A 23,737-nucleotide genomic window follows, 5' to 3' on the forward strand; every position below is an offset into this window, starting at 1 on the left:
GTCACAAGGCGAGGGAGCAGCAAAGTTGGGACTCAACTTGGCTCCTTCTAAACCTGGGAGCTATCCAGACAGAGTTGTCACAGAGCCTCCTGGGAACCTCTCAACTCCTTAAAAAGAAATAACAAGAGACAGAGGCAGGCGCTGGGTAAACAAAATGACTACACAGAATCAGAACAAATCTCGCCGGAATGATGTTTCCAGTTACTCCTTGTAAATAATGAGGCACCTCAAACAAAATGTCTGTTCCCCAATTGGGCGCACAGCTCATCACCATAAGTCACAATCAAATAAGCACCGTGTCCAGCTAATCTTTCATTGTGGAACTTCAGAGAGGCTATGTCAGTAGGAACGTGGCAATGGGTGGCTCATCGGTGGTGCTTTTATAAGCCTCTGAGGCAGATACAAGGAGGCGGTCCCGCTGTTTGGAAAAGCCAAACTTTTTTTTTGCTGAATTTATTTTAAATGAATCTCACTGGAGTCATCACAGGACTGAAAGATTCAGCAGCTTGAGGGAAAGGGAGAGATCTCAACCAGAGTAAGAGTCTATTCTTGCTCCAGACCCAGGGAAGAGGGCCTGGACTCCAAGGATAAAGGGCACTAGGTCACGGCCGAAATGGGAAGAGGCAGCTGTGACCAGAACCTTCTCGTGCAAAGTCATGACAGCACTTAACCAAAAAAACTGAGAAGCATAAGTTTTACCAGAAACAATTAAAAATTATGTTATATATAATATCCATATTATGTATGATTACATAAATTACAGAAGACTTTGTCAAAGATCTCAAAATTCCAAACAGGAAACTCAGAGTGAACTGGAGGCAAGTCCACGTTACAGGATTTTTAAAAAGAAGCTGTGGGTGGAGGGTGAACTCGACCTTTTCATCTTCTGCAAACGGGAATTTGACCTTGGGCTGACTTTCTAGCTCTGATCCTCTGAGCATTGCTAAAGGGGAAAAGTCGACTGTGTTAATAGACCACGTTGCTTGTGGTTGAATTGCCTCCGGCGGGTAGAGTGCAGGTGGACTGGGAGCTCTTGGTATGAACTTGAAATACCAGATGAGGAATCCACAGCCTTGGGGATCCTTGCATAGCATGACTTTTACCTGGGCGTGTCCCTTGCAGGGTCCCTGAGAGCGACACCGAAGGAGTTGTTACAGGAGCTCTTTGTCACCTAGGCCAGGATGGTACCCACACCTGCTTACTGTGGCTGCCATCGCCTGGTACCTGAACTGCCACCTGGGGATGAAGGCGAGGAAGAGCAGCCCCGGGGGAGCCACGGAAGAGACCCTGGATGCTGCCCTACATCCTCCTATGTCAATCGGATGCCAAGTGTGGTCAATATTCATCTTGTGCGACTGAATGCTTAGTTAGACGTGAAGGAGCCCTGCGCCTGAGCCCAGCAGAAGCCGTCCTCTTTGACTGAACATGCCATGATATACAAACTAACACTCCACTCTTGCTCTTATAAAGTATATTAGAGTTCGTCATAGTCACTAGCACAACGATCTATCTGTAGGTGTGTGTCAGTGACTCTGAGTGCTTGCACATAAGTAGTTTTCTAAAATAAGTGAAAAGAGCCCCCCTTGAAATCTTATTTACATAATGACTCCATAGAGGAGAGTCTGTTCTCATACAAGCTACTAATGACAGAGATCTCAGGTAAAGAAACGTGAGTTCACCGGAACTGAGCGTTACCTTGAGGACTGAGTGTGGGTTTCATCCAGCCCGCAACCTTGGCTCCTGGGTCAGCGGAGGGTTTTCACACTCTGCCCCAGAAGGGCAGGGGTGAAATGTTCAGACGTAAATGATACAGAGGTCTGAAAGCAGAGACATGAACAAAGGGATGTTGTAGATGAGCTTTGGGGGAAACAGAAGAATTTCTAAAAGGGATAAAGTGTGAGAAGGGCATAAACGGGATACTTATGCTGTCACATTGGAAAAAAAGCCATACAGTGTGGTTCCAATTATGAAGAAGGGGAAGTAGATAACGTTAGATCCGCAAACAGACACAACATACGTACGCAAGGACTCCTACCAAAGTATTAGGAGCAGACCTAGCTGTCCTCTAAGGCAAGGGGATGGGGACTTTGATCTCGTATCGCTCACATTTTATATTGCTTTTTATTTTCAAAATAAAGCTGTATCTGGGAATTATTTCTGTAATTAAAACAAAATTATAATTGAAAATTAACTTTAAAAAGAATTTGCAAGAAAAAGGGGGGGGAGTATTTATAATAGAATTCCTTTTTTTAACTGAGCTACACCTTTGCATTTAAAGTGGGGTTCACTCTACAGAAACCCAATCTACGCTTTCAGATACTCTGACAAGTGACAGCAAGTCATCTCTGTGACGGGCGGACAAACGGGGGAATCTAAAGACATACAACGCATTGCACACACAAGAATTGTTAGGTTTTTCTTTTTTCCAACACTGTGGCCGCGGAATCCCTGGACTGAAGGCCAAGATGACAGAATCCCTGAGATAGCTCCCTCTTCATTTTTCAAATGGCTGACCATCAGGAATCAGTACCAGCTTCCCTGCATAAGTGTGGTCACAAAGCCAGAGGGAGAAGAAAGATGTGTCAGAACACTGGGGAGACTCGATAACCCCCAGTGTTTATGCCTAACTCTAGAGGATGACACCACAGATTTATGTCAGTGTTTCTCAACCTTTTTTCAGTGACCCCTTAAAGAATCTTTTTAGACGTTTTTTCCCCAATCATCATCCCCAACTCCCAATGAAATCTTAATACCACAGATACCCTGGGCATCTATTTATGTATATGGCTCAATGGGATGCCCAAACTATTATACCAAGATTTTTTTTTCACCTCTCTCCCCTAAAAACCATTTTGTGCCCCATTGGGGGTGATTTCAGCGCCATGAGAATGCATGTTGTGTGTGTGTGTGTGTGTGTGTGTGTGTGTGTGTGTGTGTGTATAAAACAAAAGGACCAGCATATACTTTCCTCTTTCTTTATCACGTTTCCTGTGCTGTCTCAATTTCCACAATAATCAAAAAAATTGTTTCTTTCTCCCTCTGTGTGTGTATGTATGGGGGGCAGTGGTCAGTAACACCACAGGAGTAAAATCACATTCATAAGCTCAGATGCAAAAAACAAACAAACAAACAAAAGGAAAAGAAGAAAGTGAAAAGGACTCTGAGAATGAATACAAAACAGGATATATGGTCTTGGCTGAGACCAATCACAACAGTTCTGCTCTATCCTCAACACACCTGGACTGCAAGGCTCCCAATGATGGGAGACACACTATAGCTCATATATTCGTGTTTTCTTGCCATGCATTTTCTATGAATGCTCATGGGTTACCACTGGGACAGATCTGAAACCCAAATAGACCATCTGCTAAACGCCACTGTGAGTCTGTCCAAGAGTGCCAAGGGTAAATGGTTTCAAATATAGCCTTCCTCTAACCCGAGACCTACCAGGGGGTTGGTGCTTGAAAACTCACAGGAATCGATGGTTTTGAAAGATTCAGTTCTCCTCAGAAAGATCCGTGACTTCTGAAACTCCACTTCATCCCATTAAGAGGAAGTAAAGCAGGCTGAAAACTGCCAAGTTGGCAACAAAGAACCACCCCCAGCCAGGCTCCAAGGGAGAGGAGCAAAGGAAACAGACATGCAACAGACAACAGAAACCAGTGCCTTTGGCTACATTCCACAGGATAAAAAGCAGGCTTCTCAAGCCTTCTCATCTGCTTCTGGATGAGGTTTATTCCCAAATCAAAGCTGTCCAGAGTGGGAAGGACTCCCAGAGTAAGGAAAAAAGCTATACACAGTTGATCCTTGAACAACATGGATTTGAACTGCGTAGGTCCACTTATACATGGATTTTTTTCAATAAGTCATGCTACAGTACAACACAATCTGTGGTTGGAACTGTGGATATGCAGTGCCAACTATGGGACTTGAGCATACATGGATTTTGGTACCCTCAATGGATTCTAGAACCAATCCCCTGCGGATACCAAGGGACAACTGTCTACCTGACATGAGTTTCACAAAACAATACTAATATTTAGCCTGGCTACATGCAATGCATTCCAATATAATCTAGTCTAGGAGAGTCTATTTCGTATTTTTAATGCTGGTCACATTCCATAAAATAAGCCCTTTAAGAAAAAGGAACCCTCGTACACTGTGGTTGGGAACGTAAATTGGTGCCAGTCACTGTGGAAAACAGTATGGAGGTTTCTCAGAAAACTAAAAATACAACTAATATAGGACCCAGTAATTCCACTCCTGGGTATATACCAAAAAAAAACCCAAAAACACTAATTCAAAAAGATACAAGCACCCCAATGTTCATAGCAGCATTATTTACCTCCAAGATATGGAAGCAACCTAAGTGTCCATCAACAGATGAATGGATAAAGAAGATGTGGTGTGTATATATATATATATATATATATATATACACACACACACACATATATATACACATATTTAATAATTATTATTTATTATATATATAATTTATTATATATAATGGAATACTACTCAGCCATAAAAAAGAATAAAATTTTGCCATTTGCAGCAACACGGATGGACTTGGATGGCATTATGCTAAGTGAAATAAGTCAGAGAAAAACAAATACTGTATGATATCACTTATATGTGGAATCTAAAAAAATACAACAAATTGGTGAACATAACAAAAAAGAAGCAGACTCACAGACGTAGAGAACAAACTAGTGGTTACCACTGAGGAGAGGGAAGTGGGAAGGGGCAATATAGGGGAGGAGAGAAGAGGTATAAACTATTAGATGTAGAATAAGCTACAAGAATACATTGTACAACACAGGGACTATAGCCAATATTTTATAATAACTATAAATGGACTATAACCTTTAAAAATTGTGAAGCATTATATTATACACCTGTAACTTATATGATATTGTGCAGCAGCTATACTTCAATTTTTTAAAAAAGACCAAAAAAAAGTTCCTTGACACTGGTCTTGGAGATGATTTTTTGGATATGACACCAAAAGCACAAGAAAAGAAAATCAAAGTAAATAAATGGGAATCTATTACACTAAAAAGCTTCTGCACATCAAAAGAAATAATCACAAAATGAAAAGGCAACCTACAGAAATGGGAGAAAATATTTGCAAACCATATGTCTGATAAGGGGTTAATATCCAAAATTCATAAGGAAGTCTTACAACTCAATAACAACAACGACAATAAAAATCCAATTAAAAAATGGGCAAAAGACCTGAATAGACATTTTTCCAAAGAATATTTACAAATTTACAAATGGCCAACATGTATATGAAAAGGTGTTCAATGTCACTAATCATCAGGGAAATACAAATCAAAACCACAATGAGTTATCACCTCACACCTGTCAGAATGGCTACCATGAAAAAGGCAAGAGATAAGTGCTGGTGAGGACGTGGAGAAAAGGGGAGCCTTGGGCACTACTGATGAGAATGTAAATTGGTGCAGTCACTATTGAAAACAGGACAGAGGTTCTTCAGAAACTTCAAAATAGAACTACCATAGGATCCAGCAATTCCACTGCTGGGTATATATGCGAAGAAGATAGGTATTTACACCCCCCCCATGCTCATTGCAGTATTATTCACAATAGCCAAGATACAGAAGCAACCTAAACGTACATTGATGGATGAATGGATACAGAAAATATGGCATATATATATATGGAAGATTATTCAATCATAAAAAAGAAAGAAATCCTACCATTTGCAACAACATGGATGGGCCTTGACAGCATTATGCTGAGGGCAATAAGTCAGACAGAGAAAGACAAATACTAAATGGTCTCACTTATATGTGGACATCAAATTCATAGAAACAAAGAGTAGAATGGTGGTTGCCAGGGACAGGGGGTGGGAGAAATGGGAAGATCTTGGTCAAAGGGTACAGACTTCCAGTTGTAAGAATAGGTTCTGGGAACTCTAATGTACAACATGTTGACTGTTTAACAATACTGTATTGTTAGTACTTGAAAGTTGCTAAGAGGGTAAATCTTAGAAGTTCTCATGACCCACACAAAAGAACAGTAATTATATGAGGTGATGGATGTGCTAACTAACCTATTGTGGTAATCATTTCACAATACACATGTGTACTAAGCCATTACGTTGTACACCTTGAACTTACACAGTGTTACTGTCAATTACATCCCAATAACGCAGGGGAAAAAAACCAAACAGGCTAAGGGCAGCCTCTCTCACTTTGCCCCTACCTTGTAGGTTAAAAGATTATGTGTCTGTAGAGCCAGGCTCTGCCTTCCGGTCAAATTCCACCACACTCAGCCCAGCGAGGGGCAAGGGAGATGCATAGTCTGGGGAAGGGCCAGCAGACCCCAAACACCACCTTCCACCTTCCACTCCAGCAACCTGCATTCCTAGGCTTCCTGTGACCCTCCCCATGCACTTGTCCTGAGGTCTCAGCAACCCACCAGTCTCTCTGGCTCTCACAAAACCATAAAAACCACGTGCAACTCCGATCAGAAAAGTACCCATCCTCTGCTTAAGTCTCTGATGTCCCAAACATGTGTGGTGAAGTGGTCTGTGTTTCCAATCTAGATTTCATACCAACACTTAAGTGATCTTCATAAAATCAGATCTGATTATGTCTTTCACTTACATCATTTTTTAAGGCCTTTTCCGTGCTTTAGAAGGGAGAACCACTGTCTACACCGCAGCTTCTGCCGGGGCAAACCACAGCCTGTGGGCCAAATCCAGCCAGGTACCTGCTCTGATAAACAAAATTGTATGGAACCATCACCACGCCCACTTATTCAGCTATTGTCTGTGACTATTTTTGCTACAACGGCAGAGATGCAGTGGACCACCTGGCCCCACAAAGCCTGAAACATTTACTATCTGGCCCTTTACAGAAAAAGTGAGCCAACACCCGGCTTTTCTGCCTAACTCTTTTTTTTTTTTTTTTTTTTTTGGTCGTTGTTGTAAAATATATGTAACATAGAGATTACCATTTTAAACATATTTAAGTGTACAGTTCAGTGGCATTAAGTACATTCACATTGCTGTGCAACCATGACCACCATTCATCTCGAGAACTTGTCCACTTTCCAAACTGACTCTCAGGAAACATAATCTCTGCATTCCCCCTCCTCCAGCCCCTGGCAACCTCTATTCTATTTTCCGTCTCTGAATTTGCCTGTTCCAGGCACCTCACATATGTGGAATCACACCCTAGTTGTCTAATTGCATTAGCATAATAACACTTCCAAGGTTCACCCATGTTGAGGCACGTATCAGAATTCCATTCCTTTCTATGGCTAAATAGTATTTCATTGTATGGATAGACCATGTTTAGTTTATCCCTTTATCTGCTGATGAACACTTGGGTTGTTTCCACCTTTTGGCTGTTATGCATAGTGCTGCTTTCTGCCTCTTTTTTAAAAAATCTGATTTTATATATATAGAGAGAGAGAGAGAGAAAGAGAGAGTTTTATTTATTTAATTTAGTATTTTTCCCCTTAACAGAGGCACTGGGGATTGAACCTGGGACCTTGTGCATGCCAAAGCATGCACTCTACCACTAAGCTATACCCTCTACCCAACTCCTATCTAACTCTTGGGTCTTCCTGCATCACATGCCAGCTCCTTTAGTCTTAGAGACCTTCGGTAAATTCCCCAAATGTGTCACGCTCCCCTCCACCTCTCAGCTGGAACACCCCACCCCCTTCCACCATCTTAATCCCTACTTAGTCTTCAGTCCAAACAACTCTTCTGGAAGCCATCCCTGACCAGGCCCTCCCTGGTCCCCCCTCCACTCACCTCCCTGCCAACGCAAATTCAGTCGGGCCCATCTGGTTAGAAGCTCTGAGAGCATCCTGCACTTTCTCCTGAGAGCCTGTAACACTGTTTGTAATTACTGGACACAAGGTTATAACACCTACATGTGATTATTTGATTAATATCGGTCCTCACGAGGCCAAGGGCTGTGTCTCTTTTCCCTTTCCATTATACCCTCAGCAACTAGCCCAGAGCCCAGAACACATTGCATTTCAGCAACTCTAAGATGCACATATTTTCACCTTTATCTCCAATGCACCTTACAGTCAATGTCTTAGACTCACTGGCATATGCTAATGAGAGCTCATGAAACACCAGCTAAATCATTGAAATGGAAACGCACTGACATGTTCCCCACTTTTCCCTGACAGCATAGCTCCCAGAATGGGGATCCAGGCCTCTCACACACAACAGTCCCCAAAGCTAGACTCTTCACCGTATCTCCCAGTAAGATTATCCATAATCATTTTATCATCTATGCCTTAACTGCAATTTTGTTAAATGTAAATATTTAAAACATGCTACCCATTTTTGTGACCCTGTTTAGCCTTTCTTCCATTTTTAATACACTGAGACCCTCAAAAGCCTGCAAGGGACCCAGGCCACAGTCAGCCTCTGAGGGGCCCTGCACAGAGTCTCCCCGTTTCTCTCATTAGCTGGCAGGTAGCCACAGATACCATGTCACCCTCTGCTGGCAGCAGGACTCATCCCCCTCAGACCACAGCCAGACACACACCACGTCCACTTTCATGATTTTCTCCCCTGGGTGCCTGTGGCCCCACCATAAACTTCTGTATGACCCTTTTGCTATGATAGTGCTTTTCTCCTCTCTCAGAGCCCCTTCCACCCCGAGCAGACCCGGACACGCGTCTTAGGCATAAACACGGAGCGAGTCCCCCGCACAGGGTCGCTCTAGCGCTGCACCGTCCAGCACACCAGTCACTCGACACACACAGCCCTTCCACTCTTACAGTGTGGCCAGTACAAACTGAGATGAGCTATAGATGTAAAACACACTCCAGGCTTCAAAGACTTCGCGCGGAGAAAAGAATGCGAAATATTTCCGCAATATTCTTCTCTGATTCTATGCTGAAGTGCTGTTTTGATACATTGGGTTAAATAACACATATGAGAAAAATCAGTATCACTTGTTTCTTTTGCCTCTTCTTAACGCACCTACTAGAAAACGTAAGGTCACATGAGCAGCTCGCATCCTACTTCCAGGCTGCACTAAGGTGCACTCTGAAGGGCCCGGCAAATTTTTCCTGTAAAGGGGCCAGACGGTAAATATTGCAGCTTTGCCGGCCATACTCAACTCTGCTATCAAAGCAGGAAAGCACCCACAGCCAAAACAGAAAGGAATAAACCTGGATGTATTGCAATAAATTCAGATTTGGCTCCAGGGCTACCAGACTTAACGAGTATTAATAGTATAAATAAACAGGTCATTTCTTGAAAATTCCATTCTATCCATTTTCCGGGCTAGCCATGAAGGAAAATCCACCCTTTATGCAACTAGAGGAAGGAAAGACAAGTTGACCTGAGCCTTCCCTGGCTGAGAAGCTCAGTCGCCCCAGGGCACCCACCAAATGCACTCACTTGGGCGTATGGGCCTCGTCTACGCGGTGACCCAGCTGGAATTCGTGGGACTTGCTCCGATGCAGGGCGGTGAAACCCGGGATCAAGTGGATCAGCTTCCGGGAGGAGGGCGGCGGGGTCCCCGGGGGCTTCAGCTTGTTCTTCCTCCTCATGGGCGGCGTGCCCGGCGGGGTCACGGTGGTGACGATGTTGGGGGTGCGCGGCGGGGTGCGGACGGCGTGCCGCTGCCGGGGCGACGGGGGCAGGGAACGGTGGCCCGACTCCAGGGGCGGGGGCGGGCACAGGCCCGGGTAGGCGTCCACGGTGAGCCTGTCCACGTGGGTGTACACGGGGGCCCCGGGGCTGGGGCTGGCGTGACAATAGTGCTGGACGCACTTGGACTGGACCCTGGGGCTCTGGGAGAGGTGGGTGCGGATCCAGGGCGTCGGCTCCGGGGGGCACACGGGATTGTTCTCCTTCCCCGTCTCCGTGGTGGGCCACTGGATGGTCCAGTCTTGTTTGGAAAGGTTGCCTCCTGAGTTGGAACAAAGTAGCAGAGAGACAACAGATTAAGCCATGCGAAGGTCAGGTGAATCACACTGTTAGCACATTACAGTATATGCACATTACACTGTATACGTGGTACACCTGTGCTGGTTACAGAGTATGCACAATTCGCTGCATGCATATTTACATAAATTGTGCATGATATGATTGCGCACGTTTACATAAATTATGCAGGATATGTTGTATGCATATTTACATAAATTCAGCCACACCCGCTTGGTCCCTCCAAGAAGAACGAAATCCCTTCCTTGACCCTCTCACCATGACCCCAGTTCAACAGCCTCACCCTCTGCTGTTCCAGGGTTGGGGAGCCCACAACTCAAATGTCTAGCAAAGCAAAGAGGCTAATTCTTGTCTTTTGAGCATCCAAGGATCCTAGTTTCGGCAGTTTCAAGGTGATTTAAAGAATTTCCAAAGATAAACTTTCAATTACATTGTAATTTTAATACCGAACCCCCACGTGAGGTACATGAATTTCTCAGAAGTCAGGTTCACCCTGAGGTCACTCCCTGACCTCTTATTCAGTCACTGCACACTTCTTCTGGATCTACCATTGCTGTGTGCTTGATCGTGCATTCATTCAACAAACACTTTCTGAATGTGCTAGGTGCTGTGCTTGGAAAAGTCACAACAGACCACACACAGGCCAGAACCAAAGGTCCTCTGGACTTACGTTCTGCTGAAGGTAGACAAAATAGACATGAGAGACAAGAACGCATACTTGTGAAAGGATTTCAGATAGTTCTTGGTGTGAGGAGGGAAACAAACAAAATGATCTGATAGGAAGAATATTGGAAACGGTGAATGGTTAAACTGTGGTACATACAGAACACTACGCAGCCACAAAAAGGACTGAATTAGTGATGGATTAGTAATAAAGATATTACATTATTGTTGACTACATTCCCCATGCTGTAACTCGACGTATCATGGTGGTCATTCTGTAATGTGTAAAAATGTTGCATCACTATGTGGTGCACTGGGAACTAACATAGTGTTGTAGGTCAATTATACTTCAAAAGACAGAGAAACCTACAGAAAAAGAGATCAGATTTGTCACTACCAGCGGCAAGGGGTGGAGAGGAGGGGAAGGGGATAAAGGCAGTCAAAAAGGACAAACTTCCAGTACTAAGAGAAATAAATACTAGGGATGTCATATATAACATGATTGATATAATTAACGCCGCCATTTGTTATGTACGAAAGTCCTTAAGAGAGTAAATCCTAAGAGTTCTCGCCACCAGGAAAAAAAAACATGTTTTTTCTTTTTCTTTTCTTTTGTACCTATTTGAGATGATGGATATTCACTAAACCTACTAAAACAATCATTTCATGATGTATGTAGGTCCAATCATTATGCAGTATACCTTAATGTATGCAGTGCTATATATGAATAAAATTATGTCTCAATAAAACTGGAAGATAGATAGATAAAATTTAACTAGCAAAAAAAAAAAAAAAAACACAAACTGATTTCTCCAAGATCACTGGGGCTGCTGCTTGGACAAGGAAAACCCAGTTAAGAGGTAACACAGGGCTCCCATCGAGAGATGATGCTGGCTTCCACTTGGGTGGTAGTGGCAGCAAAGATGGAGAAACGTCAACAGGTGTCAGCGGAGGAACACGTGGCGGGAACTTACAGAAGGCGATCGAGTGGGCCCTCCCATCACCAGCAAGGAAGGAGATTTGGGGCAGAAATATATTCCAACTTGTGGCTGACTAGCAATAACAATAATTACTACTATAAGGACCATAACAAGAGCTAACTTATAGAGCATTTGACACTTGACAAAGTGCTTTCATGAACACTGACTCACTGCCCCCTTTTTAATTAAAACAACTCATTTTGTTATTACATATTCATTATAGAAAAATTAGGAAATTCAGATAAGGAAAAAGGCAGCGTTGCCCTACCACCCAGCCATCATCCCTATTACGAACGCTTGGCTGTGGAGCCTGCCAGATGGTTTGCTGTGCATTTTTTTTTTTTTTACAGAAATGCCATAAGATCTTATTTAATGATTTGTCATCTGCTTTCTTCATTTGGGACTGTTCCAAATCTTACTTAATTTTCATAAATCTGTGTGCAAAAGGCCATTTTGAGCTCCACTTTGTAGATAAGGAAATGGACATGCAAAGATGTTCCCAAGGTTACAACAGAGATAGGAACTGGCAGCCAGGATTCTAACCCAGGATCTCGGCCAGGGCATCTGAAACAGAGTGGTGCCTACATTTACCAAAGACCCTGGACCATCAATCAGCCAAGTGGGGATAGGAGCTGGAGCAAGGGGCTATTGCTGGCAACAGTCTCCCTTTTCCCTCCTCCCAGACTTTGCCAGAGTATTCTACCAAAATCACCATCACTCTGGTGTCTAGTCTCAAATATTTACACATACACATTAGCCCCATGACTAAGAGAGTCAGCTCTGGAGTCAGATGACTTGGCCCTAATTCTGGCTCTGGGCTGTGTGACCTTGGGCACGCAAGCAAACCTCTCTGAGTCTTGGCTTTATCAGCAGGGAAAGGGGGCAATAATAGGACCTGCCCCAGGGGAATATTATGAGGCTCAAATGCAATAACACACGTGATGTGCTGAGCACAGCACCTGGCACACAGAAGCCGCAGCACCAAGGTGACGCGTCACTACCTCCCGTTCAAAGACTGTGCGCTTGTGCAGAGAGCCGTCCACGCACCGGATGCTTCATCACCCTGTGGAAAAGGGGCGGAGGGGCAGGTATAGAAGGAAGGATGCCGACAGAGGGAACAGCAGGGTCAGGGGCCGGGAGATGGCAGAACATGGCAAGTTTGGAGAACTGCAGGCAGTTTGGTATGGCTGGAGATACTCTGAGGAAGGAAGAAATCCAAGCGAAGGCTGGGAAGAAGGGCAAAGAAGGATCGTGCAGGGATTTGCTCTCCTAAGTGGAAGGGGATCATGATTGATCTCCTGCAGCTCCTGGAAACCTGAGGCCACCAAGGGCTCAAGGCCATCAAACCCAGTAATGGGTGAGGCAGAAACTCTGGTCCACCACATCATGCAGCTGTACATTCAAGGCTTGGACCCCAGCCCCACGGTCATGCCCAGGGAGGGGCTGGCACTCCTCCAACCACAAATGATGATGGCGTGGAGGCCAAGTTCCTGCCTGGCTATAGTGTTATATCCACAAGGCCAGGGACCTAAATCCCTGCTCATGCCAAGCGAAGGGCTGGCTCTCCCAGGGAGCCAATGCTGAGAAGTGGGTTGAGGCTGGAGGCCAAGGTTCTTCCCACTACATGGCTGTTATATCCCAACCTCTGTTCATACCAGGGGAGAGGGTGGTGCTTTCCTGATCCTGTGGCTTAAAAACCACATAGCCCACTATGTTGCCATCGAATCCTGCTGGAGCTTCATGTGCTGGCCCAGAGTGAATGCACCAGCCACTCCTCCTGTCCCTTTGTGGCTAAAGCTGTCCCAGAGGCCCTGGTGCACAGGCTGTGTGAACATCTGTTCTTGCTCAGTGGGACCCAGTGTGCATGGAGGCACGATCAGATGAGTGTGGTGGCGAGATGTATCCGGCCACTATGGACAAAGGACTGGACCGGTCAAGAGGGGCCGCAGGACCCCAGCCTGAGGCTGCTGAAAGCATCTGGATGGGAGATGATGAGGCCCAGGATTAGTATTGAGGCAGCCGAGATGGAGACAGGTGGGTTGACTTGGCATAAGGGGAGGAGAAAAAACAGCTACCATGTACTGAGACATTACTATGTCCCTGACGCTGTTGCTCCAAGGCATTTGTGTTAAATTAGATAGCCACACAACAATCCTACAAAGTAGACAAAAATTATTCTCCTTTATAGACCAGGAAACTGAGGCATAGAGACGTTTAAATGACTCACTCAATGCCATACACCCAGGAAGGACAGCCAGGGCTCGGGTCTGTACCCTTCAGCATGACACTAAGCTGACGTCCCGGTTTCCAGCCTGAGTCCCATGGTGGCTGGTGGTGCCCATCAGAGCAATGGAAAACACAGAAGGAAATGGAGCACATAGAAGAGCGGGCAGCAAGTTCAAGGTCAAGTTCACCGGACAAGTCTGAGGTTCCTACAGGACATCCTGGTGAAGATAGCCAGGATGCAGCAGAATTTCACCTCCTCTTCTGGCTCCCTGGAAATTCTGGGAGCACCTGCTCAAGAAGTTATTTTTCTATCCTGACAGAGTTGGTCGGGAGATTCTAAAACTGCCCAAGTCTATCCAAGAGCGTCAGGCTCATCTGAGAATTTTTTTTTTAAGAAAGAAGACATGATATGATTTAATCAGGTTCACCTTTTTGTCTCCTCTCCCATCTGACCTTTGAATCTCCAGAGCAGACAGCCCATGGCCCTGAATTATAGGTCAGGGAGGGGAGGTAATGAGCTCATCACCCACTGCCTGACTCCCTCTGAAGGAGGAGACAAACCTCCGCATTTGGAAGACTTGCTTTCTGAACTGAAAAAAAAAAACAAAACAAGAATTAATTCTAAGTAAACATGAAGCAAGGAAGCAGGAGTTTTTATATGCGCAGAGCACCCTGGACTTTGCAACATGAACTTGCCCATGCCTTTCCCGAGACTCAGTTTCTTCATCTGTAAAATGGGGATAACATTAGAGCTTTCCCCTAGGATCGTTCTGAGGATTAAATAAGACCATACAAGTAGAGCATTTAGCACAAACTCTTGACACACAGCTAATGCTGCATCCATGTTAATGAAAATGAGAGTAAACCCACCTATTTTATGTGATGCTGGTGAGGATTAAATGAAATAGGTAAGAAAATAAAGTGCCTTGCCTTTGATGCCTATATCTCTGATCTTGCCAGCTGCCATCCCCTACAGAAAGCAAATCCATGGTATCAAAAGCCACTGAGTCCTTATAGTGGTTGAATTGTATCCCCCCAAAAAAGTTGCAGTCCTAACCCAGAGTGCTTGTGAACATGATCTCATCTGCAAATAGTGTCTTTGCAGATATAATCAAATTAAAATGAAGTAACACAGTAGGCATGTGAAAAAACGCTGAATATCGCTAATTATCAGAGAAATGCAAATCAAAACTACAATGAGGTATCACCTCACACCAGTCAGAATGGCCATCATTCAAAAGTCCATGAACAATAAATGCTGGAGAGGGTGTGGAGAAAAGGGAACCCTCCTGCACTGTTGGTGGGAATGCAGTTTGGTGCAGTCATCATGGAAAACAGTACAGAGATTCCTCAAAAGACTGAAAATAGACTTACCATATGATCCAGCAATCCCACTCTTGGGCATATATCCAGAGGAAACCTTAATTCAAAAAGACACATGCACCCCAATATTCATAGCAGCATTTTTACAATAGCCAAGACATGGAAACAACCTAAATGTCCATGGACAGATGACTGGATAAAGAAGTTGTGGTATATTTCTGTTTGGAATACTACTCAGCCATTAAAAAATAATAAGATAATGCCATTTGCAGCAACATGGATGGACCTAGAGATCGTCATTCTAAGTGAAGTCAGCCAGAATGAGAAAAAAAAATACCATATGATATCACTTATATGTCAAATCTTAAAAAAAAAAAAAAAAAGACAAATGAACTTATTTACAAAACAGAAACAGACTCAGAGACATAGAAAACAAACTTACGGTTACTGGAGTGGGAAAAGGGGTGAGAAGAGATAAATTGGGAGTTCAAGATTTGCAGATACTAACTAATATATATAAAATAGATAAACAATAAGTTTACACTGTATAGCCCAGGGAACCATATTCAATATCTTGTAGTAACTTATGGTGAAAAAGAATATGAGAACAAATGTATGTGTGTTCCTATGTGACTGAAGTATTGTGCTGTACACCAGAAATTGACACAACACTATAAACTGACTGTACTTTGATAAAAATATATTTTAAAAATGAGGTCAACCTGGATTAGAGCACACCCTAAATTCAATGACTGGTGACCTTAAGAAGAAGAGAGGACACACCGAGGCGGAGGCCACGTGCAGATGGAGGCAGTTCGCAGTGATGCAGCATGAGGAATGCCAGCAACACTAGAAGTTGGGGGAGAGGCATGGAACAGACTCTCTCCGAGAGCTTCTGAGCAAGCATGGCCCTGCCGACACTTTGATTTTAGACTTCAAGCCCCCGAGAACAGTGAGAAGATACATTTCTGCTGTTTTAAGCCATCTAGTTTGCAGTGGCTTTGTCACAGCGGTCCAAGGAGACTAACAGAGCCTTCAATTGAGAGGCAGCAACATTCACTGAATACAGACAGAGGAGTTATGATATAAAAGTTAGCATTTGGGAGGCCCTGCCAGACCCCATTAGGGGATTCACATTCATCTTACCCGCCCTGTAAGGCAGGTGCTATTGATCTGTTTTATGAATGAGTCTGGATGAGTGACAGGACGGGGCTAAAGTCCCAGAGTCGGTAACATTCACCTTCACTCTTCCCCTGTACCCTGTGGCGTCTGGAGCTGAGCTGGGATCCACTGCCCCCGGAGCCTACAGTTTGTCTGTGACACACGTGCGCGCACGTGCCCCTCCATGGGATTCAAGGATGCACTGAGCTGCCCCCAGGGATCGTGGTCCTAAGGTTGTGTCAAAGTCTGAGAGATGAAAAGCGAGGAGGAAAAGCTTCACCCCCTCCTCCGTCAAATTCTCTTCTCCTTCACTCTTACATTTAAAAATCAGAAGTTTGAGGGTGAAGAAGCAAAAAGTCTCCGTTCATTATCCAAATTGTCAGCTGCTCAGCTGACAGAGATGCAACGTCTCTCTGCCAAAGCTTCAGAAGAGCTTCACTGGTCTCTCTCTTTTGATCCTCTTTTTAATAAAGTCTGAGGGAAAAGCGTAATTTTTCATTTTAAATAGGGAAGGTGTGGCACCAGGGTGCTGCGGGGGTTATTCATCGTAGCTTTGCTATCTTGTCATCCGTTTCTGGAAATCATTTTCTTTCCAGTCTCGAAAGGGGCGGGGAGAAGGGAATAGGTTTTAAGAAATGAAAGGTCTCAGGATTGATTAAAGACATTTTCGAGGTGTGGGGATTTTTTTTTTTTTTTTGACATTCTCTGATAACGGACCGAGGGAAATAAAAGCCATTCGCAAGGGAGAAAGTGATTTCAAAAAGTCTAGGCAAGTGTCTAACGTCTTTGTCCCTTCTCATTAAAACTGTACAAACAGGCAAAAGTGTGGCTTAGACTGTGTCTGAATTTCAGAGCCAGCATCAGAATGCATGTGTGCGTTAGCTCTTCAGGGGCAGAACGGGCAACGAGTCTACTATCCCAGAATCACCCCCTGCTTGTAACTTCGGTGCATATTTCACAACGCTTGTTAGTTTAATCCTCACAACTTTCTGGCAAGAAACAGAACTTTCAGAAACTGGTTGAATATATTAGACTGAAGTCATTAATGGAACAAAAAAAAAAAAGGTTGTACTTTAGTCTTTTTAACTTTGTGGCAAGAAGCAGAACTCTCAGACGTTGGTTGAAAATATTTTTCACCAGAGTCCTTGGTAAAGCAAAAAAAAAAAAAATAGTAACAATAACAATTATTATGAACATTAATAATAGTTACAATTTATTGAGCACTTACTATGTGCCAGACAGTATTGTAAGTATTTTTTATGCATCATTACACATTATCCTCATGAGACCCTCTGAAGAAAATTCTGCTGTGGTCCCCATGTTACAGTGGAGGAAATGGAGGATTATCTGAGAAACTGAGTTGCCCAAGGACACACAGCTAATAAGTGGTACAGAGGGGTTTCCAATGCAGGTCTGTACCTCTCACGATCTCGGTTTTTCTAGAAGCCTCCCGATGCCCTCAGGAAGTGAGAGACCCAGCCAGGAAGCCCTTGAAAGTCTGAACTATTTCACACAGACTTTCTGGATCAGCACAGGGGGCAATGCTGTCTGACCCTCTGAAAGTCAAAGATGATAGATACGCAGTAAAGCCACAATCCTTGAAAGAGTGAAACCTGAAATCCAGGACGAATTTTCAAGTTCCTGGTCTGTAGTACTTGCAAAAAGAAGCAAATAAGGACAAACGAAAAACACACCGTTGCCAAAACAATTCAACATTGGCAAGAATCTTAAACTCAGACCATATTAATGAGCTTGGCATCCGGCCAATCTGTGGGTCCCGCCAGGCACTGTCTCTGCCCCAGGAAGTCCCCAAGCAGGACCAAACAAATTCACTGACCCCAGTCTGGGCAGGTCATCTGGGAGACGGGCCAGGGCAGGGAGCTTGGGCTCTGACCCAGTAATGCTTCCCAGGTCCTGCTCCGTAAGGCTTTTGCAATTTCATTACCCACCAGGAGATCAAGCCAGATTAACCTTTGGTCACTAACTTCAAGGTAGCTTCTCTGTTCTAACAAAGCTCTTTTTAAAAAAAAAAAAAAAATTTTTTATTGAGGTGAAATTCACATCAACCATTTTGAAGTGCAGAATTCAGCAGCATTTAGTACATTTACAATGTTGTCTCCATCAATTCCAAAAAATTTTCATCACCCTCCCACAAAAAATCCCACACATTTAAATAGTCACTCCCCACGTCACCCCCTTCTCCCAGCCTCTGGCGACCACTAATCTGGTTTCTGTCTCTATGGATTTTCATATTCTGGGTGTTTCACATAAATGGAATCATATCATAGGTGATCTTGCATGACTGGCTACTTTCACTCTGCATAATGTTTTCAAGGGTTCATCCATGTTGTAGCATCCATCAGAATCTCATTCCTTTTGATGGTTAAGTAACATTCCATCATACGGATACACCACATTTTGTTTATCAGCTGATGGACATGAGGGTTGTTTCTGCTTTGTGGCTGTTGTGAGCAGCACATGCTATGAAAATTTTCATACTTCTTTGAACAACTATTTGCAACCCTTTGGGGTATGTACCTAAGAGTGGAATTCCTGGGTCGTTTAACCTTCTGAGAAACTGCCAAACTGTTTTCCACAGTGGCTGCACCATTTGACATCCCCACCAGCAACTTACGAGGGTCTGATTTCTCCCAATCTTAGCCAACTCTTGTTATTTCTGTTTCAATAGTTATTGTCGTTGTTATAGCCATCCTGATGAGTGTTTCTTCTTTTTAACATTTTTTTTATTTTGGGGGGGGCAGTAATTAGGTTTACTTATGTATTTATTTTTAGAGGAGGTACTGGGGATTGAACCTAAGACCTTGTGTATACTAAGCATGCGCTCTACCACTTAAGCTATATCCTCCCCACCCTGGTGAGTGTTTAACAAAGCACCTTTAATAATCGCCGTAGCTAATGTTCATTCAGTGTCTCCTGTGGACCACGCACCTTGCACCCCTACCCCTCATCCTCATGCCTTATTTCGTCTAATTCTCATGACAACCCTGTGGGGCTGGTGAAGAAATTAAGGCTTTGGAAAATTAAAACACTTGCCCAAGACCAAGATCCAAGCCCTGGTAGTCTGACCACAGATCATCTTCCCTTGGCAGCTATACAAAACAGGACACATCTGAATTTGTCCTCACAGCCATGCAGAGGACATGCAGCCCCACTTTTCAGATGGAGAAACTGAGCCTCACAGAGGAATTGGGACTTTCCATAGGTCCACCCATACAGAAAATTCCACATCCATCCAGCTCCAAATCCCATGTTCTTTTCCCTCCACTGTATCTTCTCTTACAGTAGTTGGTGTTTCCATTGTTAAGCACAGTTAACATGGTGACTGAGATGCATCCAACCTCCTGAATGAAGAGCACAACAGCCACCATCTGCTGGACATTTTAAACTGAAAAAAAGCCCTTCCTGGTTCATAACCATAGTTGGAATCTACACGGGGAATATTGCAATAAAACACTGCCCCGAGGATCCCAGTGGTTAGGATGTTTGGCAGAGCAGCAAGCCCTGGAAGTATGCACTGGTTCTGACACCGTGCACTGCAGTCTCCCTGGAGCCGTGGTTCTGAACCCCGGTGACCATCAGCATCACACTGCAGCCCTGACCAGCTTCACGTGAATGCTGAGCAGAGTGGACAGCACAGTGCACTGGACATCAGGATTCCTGGGTTCCACACAGCCCTCCCCATCGCGTCCCCCAGTGCTGGGTACCAATGTTCATCACGTCCATCCTATGACTCTCTCTCTCCTCCTCCTCCTGTTTCATTTTCCTTGCAACTCTTACCACTCAGTGGAATTATTTTCTTCTACAGTTGGTTCTCATTATTCACCATCATCATGTTCTATGAAGTCACCGCAAACACTAAATTAGCCAATATTAAATCACCGCTCCTAGTGGAAATTCAAGGTTAGGTTCCTATGAGCCTCTGGTCATATTTTCATCAACTGATCCATACATAATCCTGTTTTATGTCTATTTCTGTTTAAAGGCAGAGCTTAATTAGTTATGTAATATCTGTATTGCTGACTGATTAACATTCAACCCCTGGCCAACAGGAAGGAAGCTTACTGAACACACGTATTTTCTCCATAAGGCACATCACAGCCTGCCTGTGCTCAGGAACACTAGACAGCACTTGAGTGCTAATGCACAGGGGTCATTTTAAACAGAGAAATCACCCCCCGAAAAAAGCACCAAAAATGTGGAAAAGTGACACTAAATTTAAGACCAAAAAAAAAAGGGGGGGGCATTGACCTCAGCTGAGAATGTGAACATCAGGTGACTCGAATTTTTTCTCCCCTCCACATTTGCAAGTATTGGCTTGAGGGTTACAAATAAATTTTAAGGAGTAGGTGAATCCACAGAGATGAATACAAAATCCATGAAGAATGAGGATCGACTGCATTTATCCGTGTATTTGTTTATCATCTGTTTTCCCTGCCGAAATGCAAGCTCTGAGAAGGCAGGGGCCTGGGCTAACTTTCTCAGCACTGCATCACCCAGTGCCTCGCACGGTGTCTGGCAGCAAATAAATACAGAGGTTCTCCCCCAACGCATATGTGTGCAAATCATCCCACAGCACACCTACGACTTACACCGTGCTATTTGTCAATCACATCTCAAAAAAGCTGGGGGAAATGTTTAAATAAATATAGATTTTCTTGTTTCAGTGCATAGATTATATGTTGCTTCAATAATATTTATGGAATGAACCGATTCTTGAACACTCATAAATTCTAACCGCCATGATTGGTAATATTATTTGTACCACCCAGCCTGAATTCAGGCGAGACGTGAGGGAGATGCCTTGTCACAGCCCAGGGCTGCCCAAAAAGAGAAAGGATAAAGTCTTGAGAAATAAAGATCTGATGACCAAGGGAAATGAGTAGGAAGATGACCTTATCTTGATCTTGCCCTGCCCCCAGGCTCTACATCTGCTGAGAAATAGCTGTGATTCTGCCCCCCACGCCTGGCTCCAGCCCCCTGCAGAAGGATGGGCTGCCCCATGGGCCTCTGAGGGAGGAGGAGGAAGGGAGAAGCTGGCATGGGGCTCAGATCAGCCCCCAGGGATACAGCAGGAGAGCGTCCACACAGGGAGAAGCCACATCACCAAAGGATGCTCCCTGAGACTCTTCTAATTCCAGAACTCTCTGTTGCTCCATTACTCTGCCTCCCTTTGAGTGACAGGTGGTATATTAGTTTTATAACTTCTTGTGTTGGCAAATTCAAGACAGTGGAAGGTGGCATTAGATGACCTCAGGTGCAGCAAGGCACCTTATTTTTATCCCCAGACAACTGACTCGGGCGGCAGGTTTTCTTAATCTCTCTGCCTTTTCCCTCGTTGTGCGGATTCAGTGGGACCGGCATCTGCCCTGATTTCTTCCCCAGTTTCCCTCTGCAGGGAAATTGCTTGTGAAAGCTTCAGAGCCTGGTGCGGGCAGGCTGTCAATCTGTTCAGGTTACCCTTGACTTGGAGGCAAAGAGAAATGTGGATGCTTCCAGGAAAAAGATGTTGGTTAAATTTTTATTATTCTTTCACCCCTGTTAACCAAGGCAGACATCTCCACGGGCACCAGGGGGCTTGTCACAGAACAGCAGGACTCAACTGAGTTTGAATCCCAGCTCTACTCCTTACTGCTGTGTGACCTGGAGTCAAATGCTTAACCTCTCTGAAGGGGTAGTTTGTGTATCTCAAAAGGGAGTAATAAAAGCACCCACTCCTTAGGGTTGTTTTGAGAATTCATGAAAATCAAGCACCTTGCAAACAATCCACCTGCCGTCACTGTTAGGATTGTTGTTGTTGTTGCTGTTTTTAGTTAGTTGTAATTCTGTTTCTTTCCCCAGGCAGCTGCGTACAAGCATCATTTTTATTAGACATCCACTACCTTCAAGACACCTGGATCCACAAAACTAGTGACTTCTCCATCCACATAGAATTTATTCCCTACGTATCAGATTAGGAGGACTTAGCATGAAAAAAAGTTAAAAAGATTATTAATAATTTTACATTAACTACATGTTGAAATGGTAATTCTTTTAGAAATACTGGGTTACATAAAATATATTGTAAAATTTAATGTTATTCTTTAAAACGTTAAACATAGAGTTACCATATGATCCAGGAATTCCACTCCTAGGTATTTACCTAAAATAATCGAAAGCAGGGACTCAAACAATCCTTGGACACTGATGTTCAGAGCCACACCATTCACAATAACCAAATGGTAGATACAACTCAAGTGTCCATCAGCAGATGAATGGATAAACAAAATGTGGTCTATCCACACAATGGAATATTACTCAACCATAAAAACAGATGAAATTTTGATATATGCTACAGCATGGATGAACCTTGAAAACTTTACAGTACATGAAATAATCCATTCATGAAAGGACAAATACCATTATGTTTTCATTTATAAGAGGCCTGTAGAGTAGTCAACTTTATACAGAAAGTAGAATAGTGGTTGACAGGAGCCAAAGTTGCTTAATTGTTACAGTTTCCATTTGGGATGATGAAAAAAAAAGTTCTAGGGAGGGACAGTGGTGATGATGATTAGACACCACTGTGAATGTCCTTACTGCCACTGAAATGTACATGTGAAATGGTTACAAGGGGAAATTCTATGTTATGTATACTTTACCAGAACAAAAAATTAATGTCACCTATTTCTTTTTATGCTTTTTAATCTGACAACGGGAACATATTAAATTACATACATGGCTCGAATTACTGTCCCCTCATACCTATAAGGTCCAGCATAGATTTAGAAGAGGAGGCGGGTATTAAACACCAAATCTCACTTTGATTATTTAGTTAGAACAGAGGGAGCTGAGGGTTGGGAAGCAGCTTCCTTGAGGACTAACCTTTGAGCTGGAGTCTGGAGGATAAGAAGTGGTCAATTCGGCAAAGAAAGTGGGGCAAGTGCCCAGACCAGGACCAGCATGTCCAAGGATGGGGCCCATGGGAGGAGATTCAAGGAGCCAGTGGAACCAGAGTAGAGGTGATGGGAGTCCAGGGGGAACTGAGGCAGGGGAGGCAGGCAGGGGCCCACAGGGCAAGGTGGGAAGCTGAGGATTTATCCAGAGGATGGTGCCATCTGTGGTTTCCTGGCACCGACGACCGCCCCTGAAGAAGCAAGTCCACTGCATCTGAGCCATGGACCTGTCCGTATCTGCAATTAGATTATGAACTCCTGAAGGACAGCGCCATGTCCTGGCACTTTCCATCTCCTCACACCGTCTCAGCCCCTGACATAAATATTTGCTGGCTTGATCTGAAGGAGGCCAACCCAGGCGGGTCTGTCCCCTTAGCAGCTAACCTTTCCTGGCACCCAGCCTGCCAGGAGAGCCCAAATGTCACACTGATGATGCTTTCAAAGGGTATCTCCAAAAGGAGGTG

The 23,737-nt window shown here is 44.1% G+C and overlaps 1 protein-coding gene across 2 annotated transcripts in view; it reads right to left on the minus strand.

Moving 5' to 3' along the window:
* KSR2 (kinase suppressor of ras 2) overlaps positions 1–23,737 on the minus strand; it is a 393,165-nt gene that overhangs the window by 209,473 nt on the left and 159,955 nt on the right. For both annotated transcript variants that reach the window (XM_064481173.1, XM_064481174.1), the window contains one exon: positions 9,419–9,932. In XM_064481173.1, coding sequence (XP_064337243.1) covers positions 9,419–9,932 — 514 coding nt within the window. The remainder of the gene's footprint in view (positions 1–9,418; positions 9,933–23,737) is intronic.

Source organism: Camelus dromedarius, chromosome 31, assembly GCF_036321535.1.
Source record: "Camelus dromedarius isolate mCamDro1 chromosome 31, mCamDro1.pat, whole genome shotgun sequence".
Taxonomy (NCBI): domain Eukaryota; kingdom Metazoa; phylum Chordata; class Mammalia; order Artiodactyla; family Camelidae; genus Camelus; species Camelus dromedarius.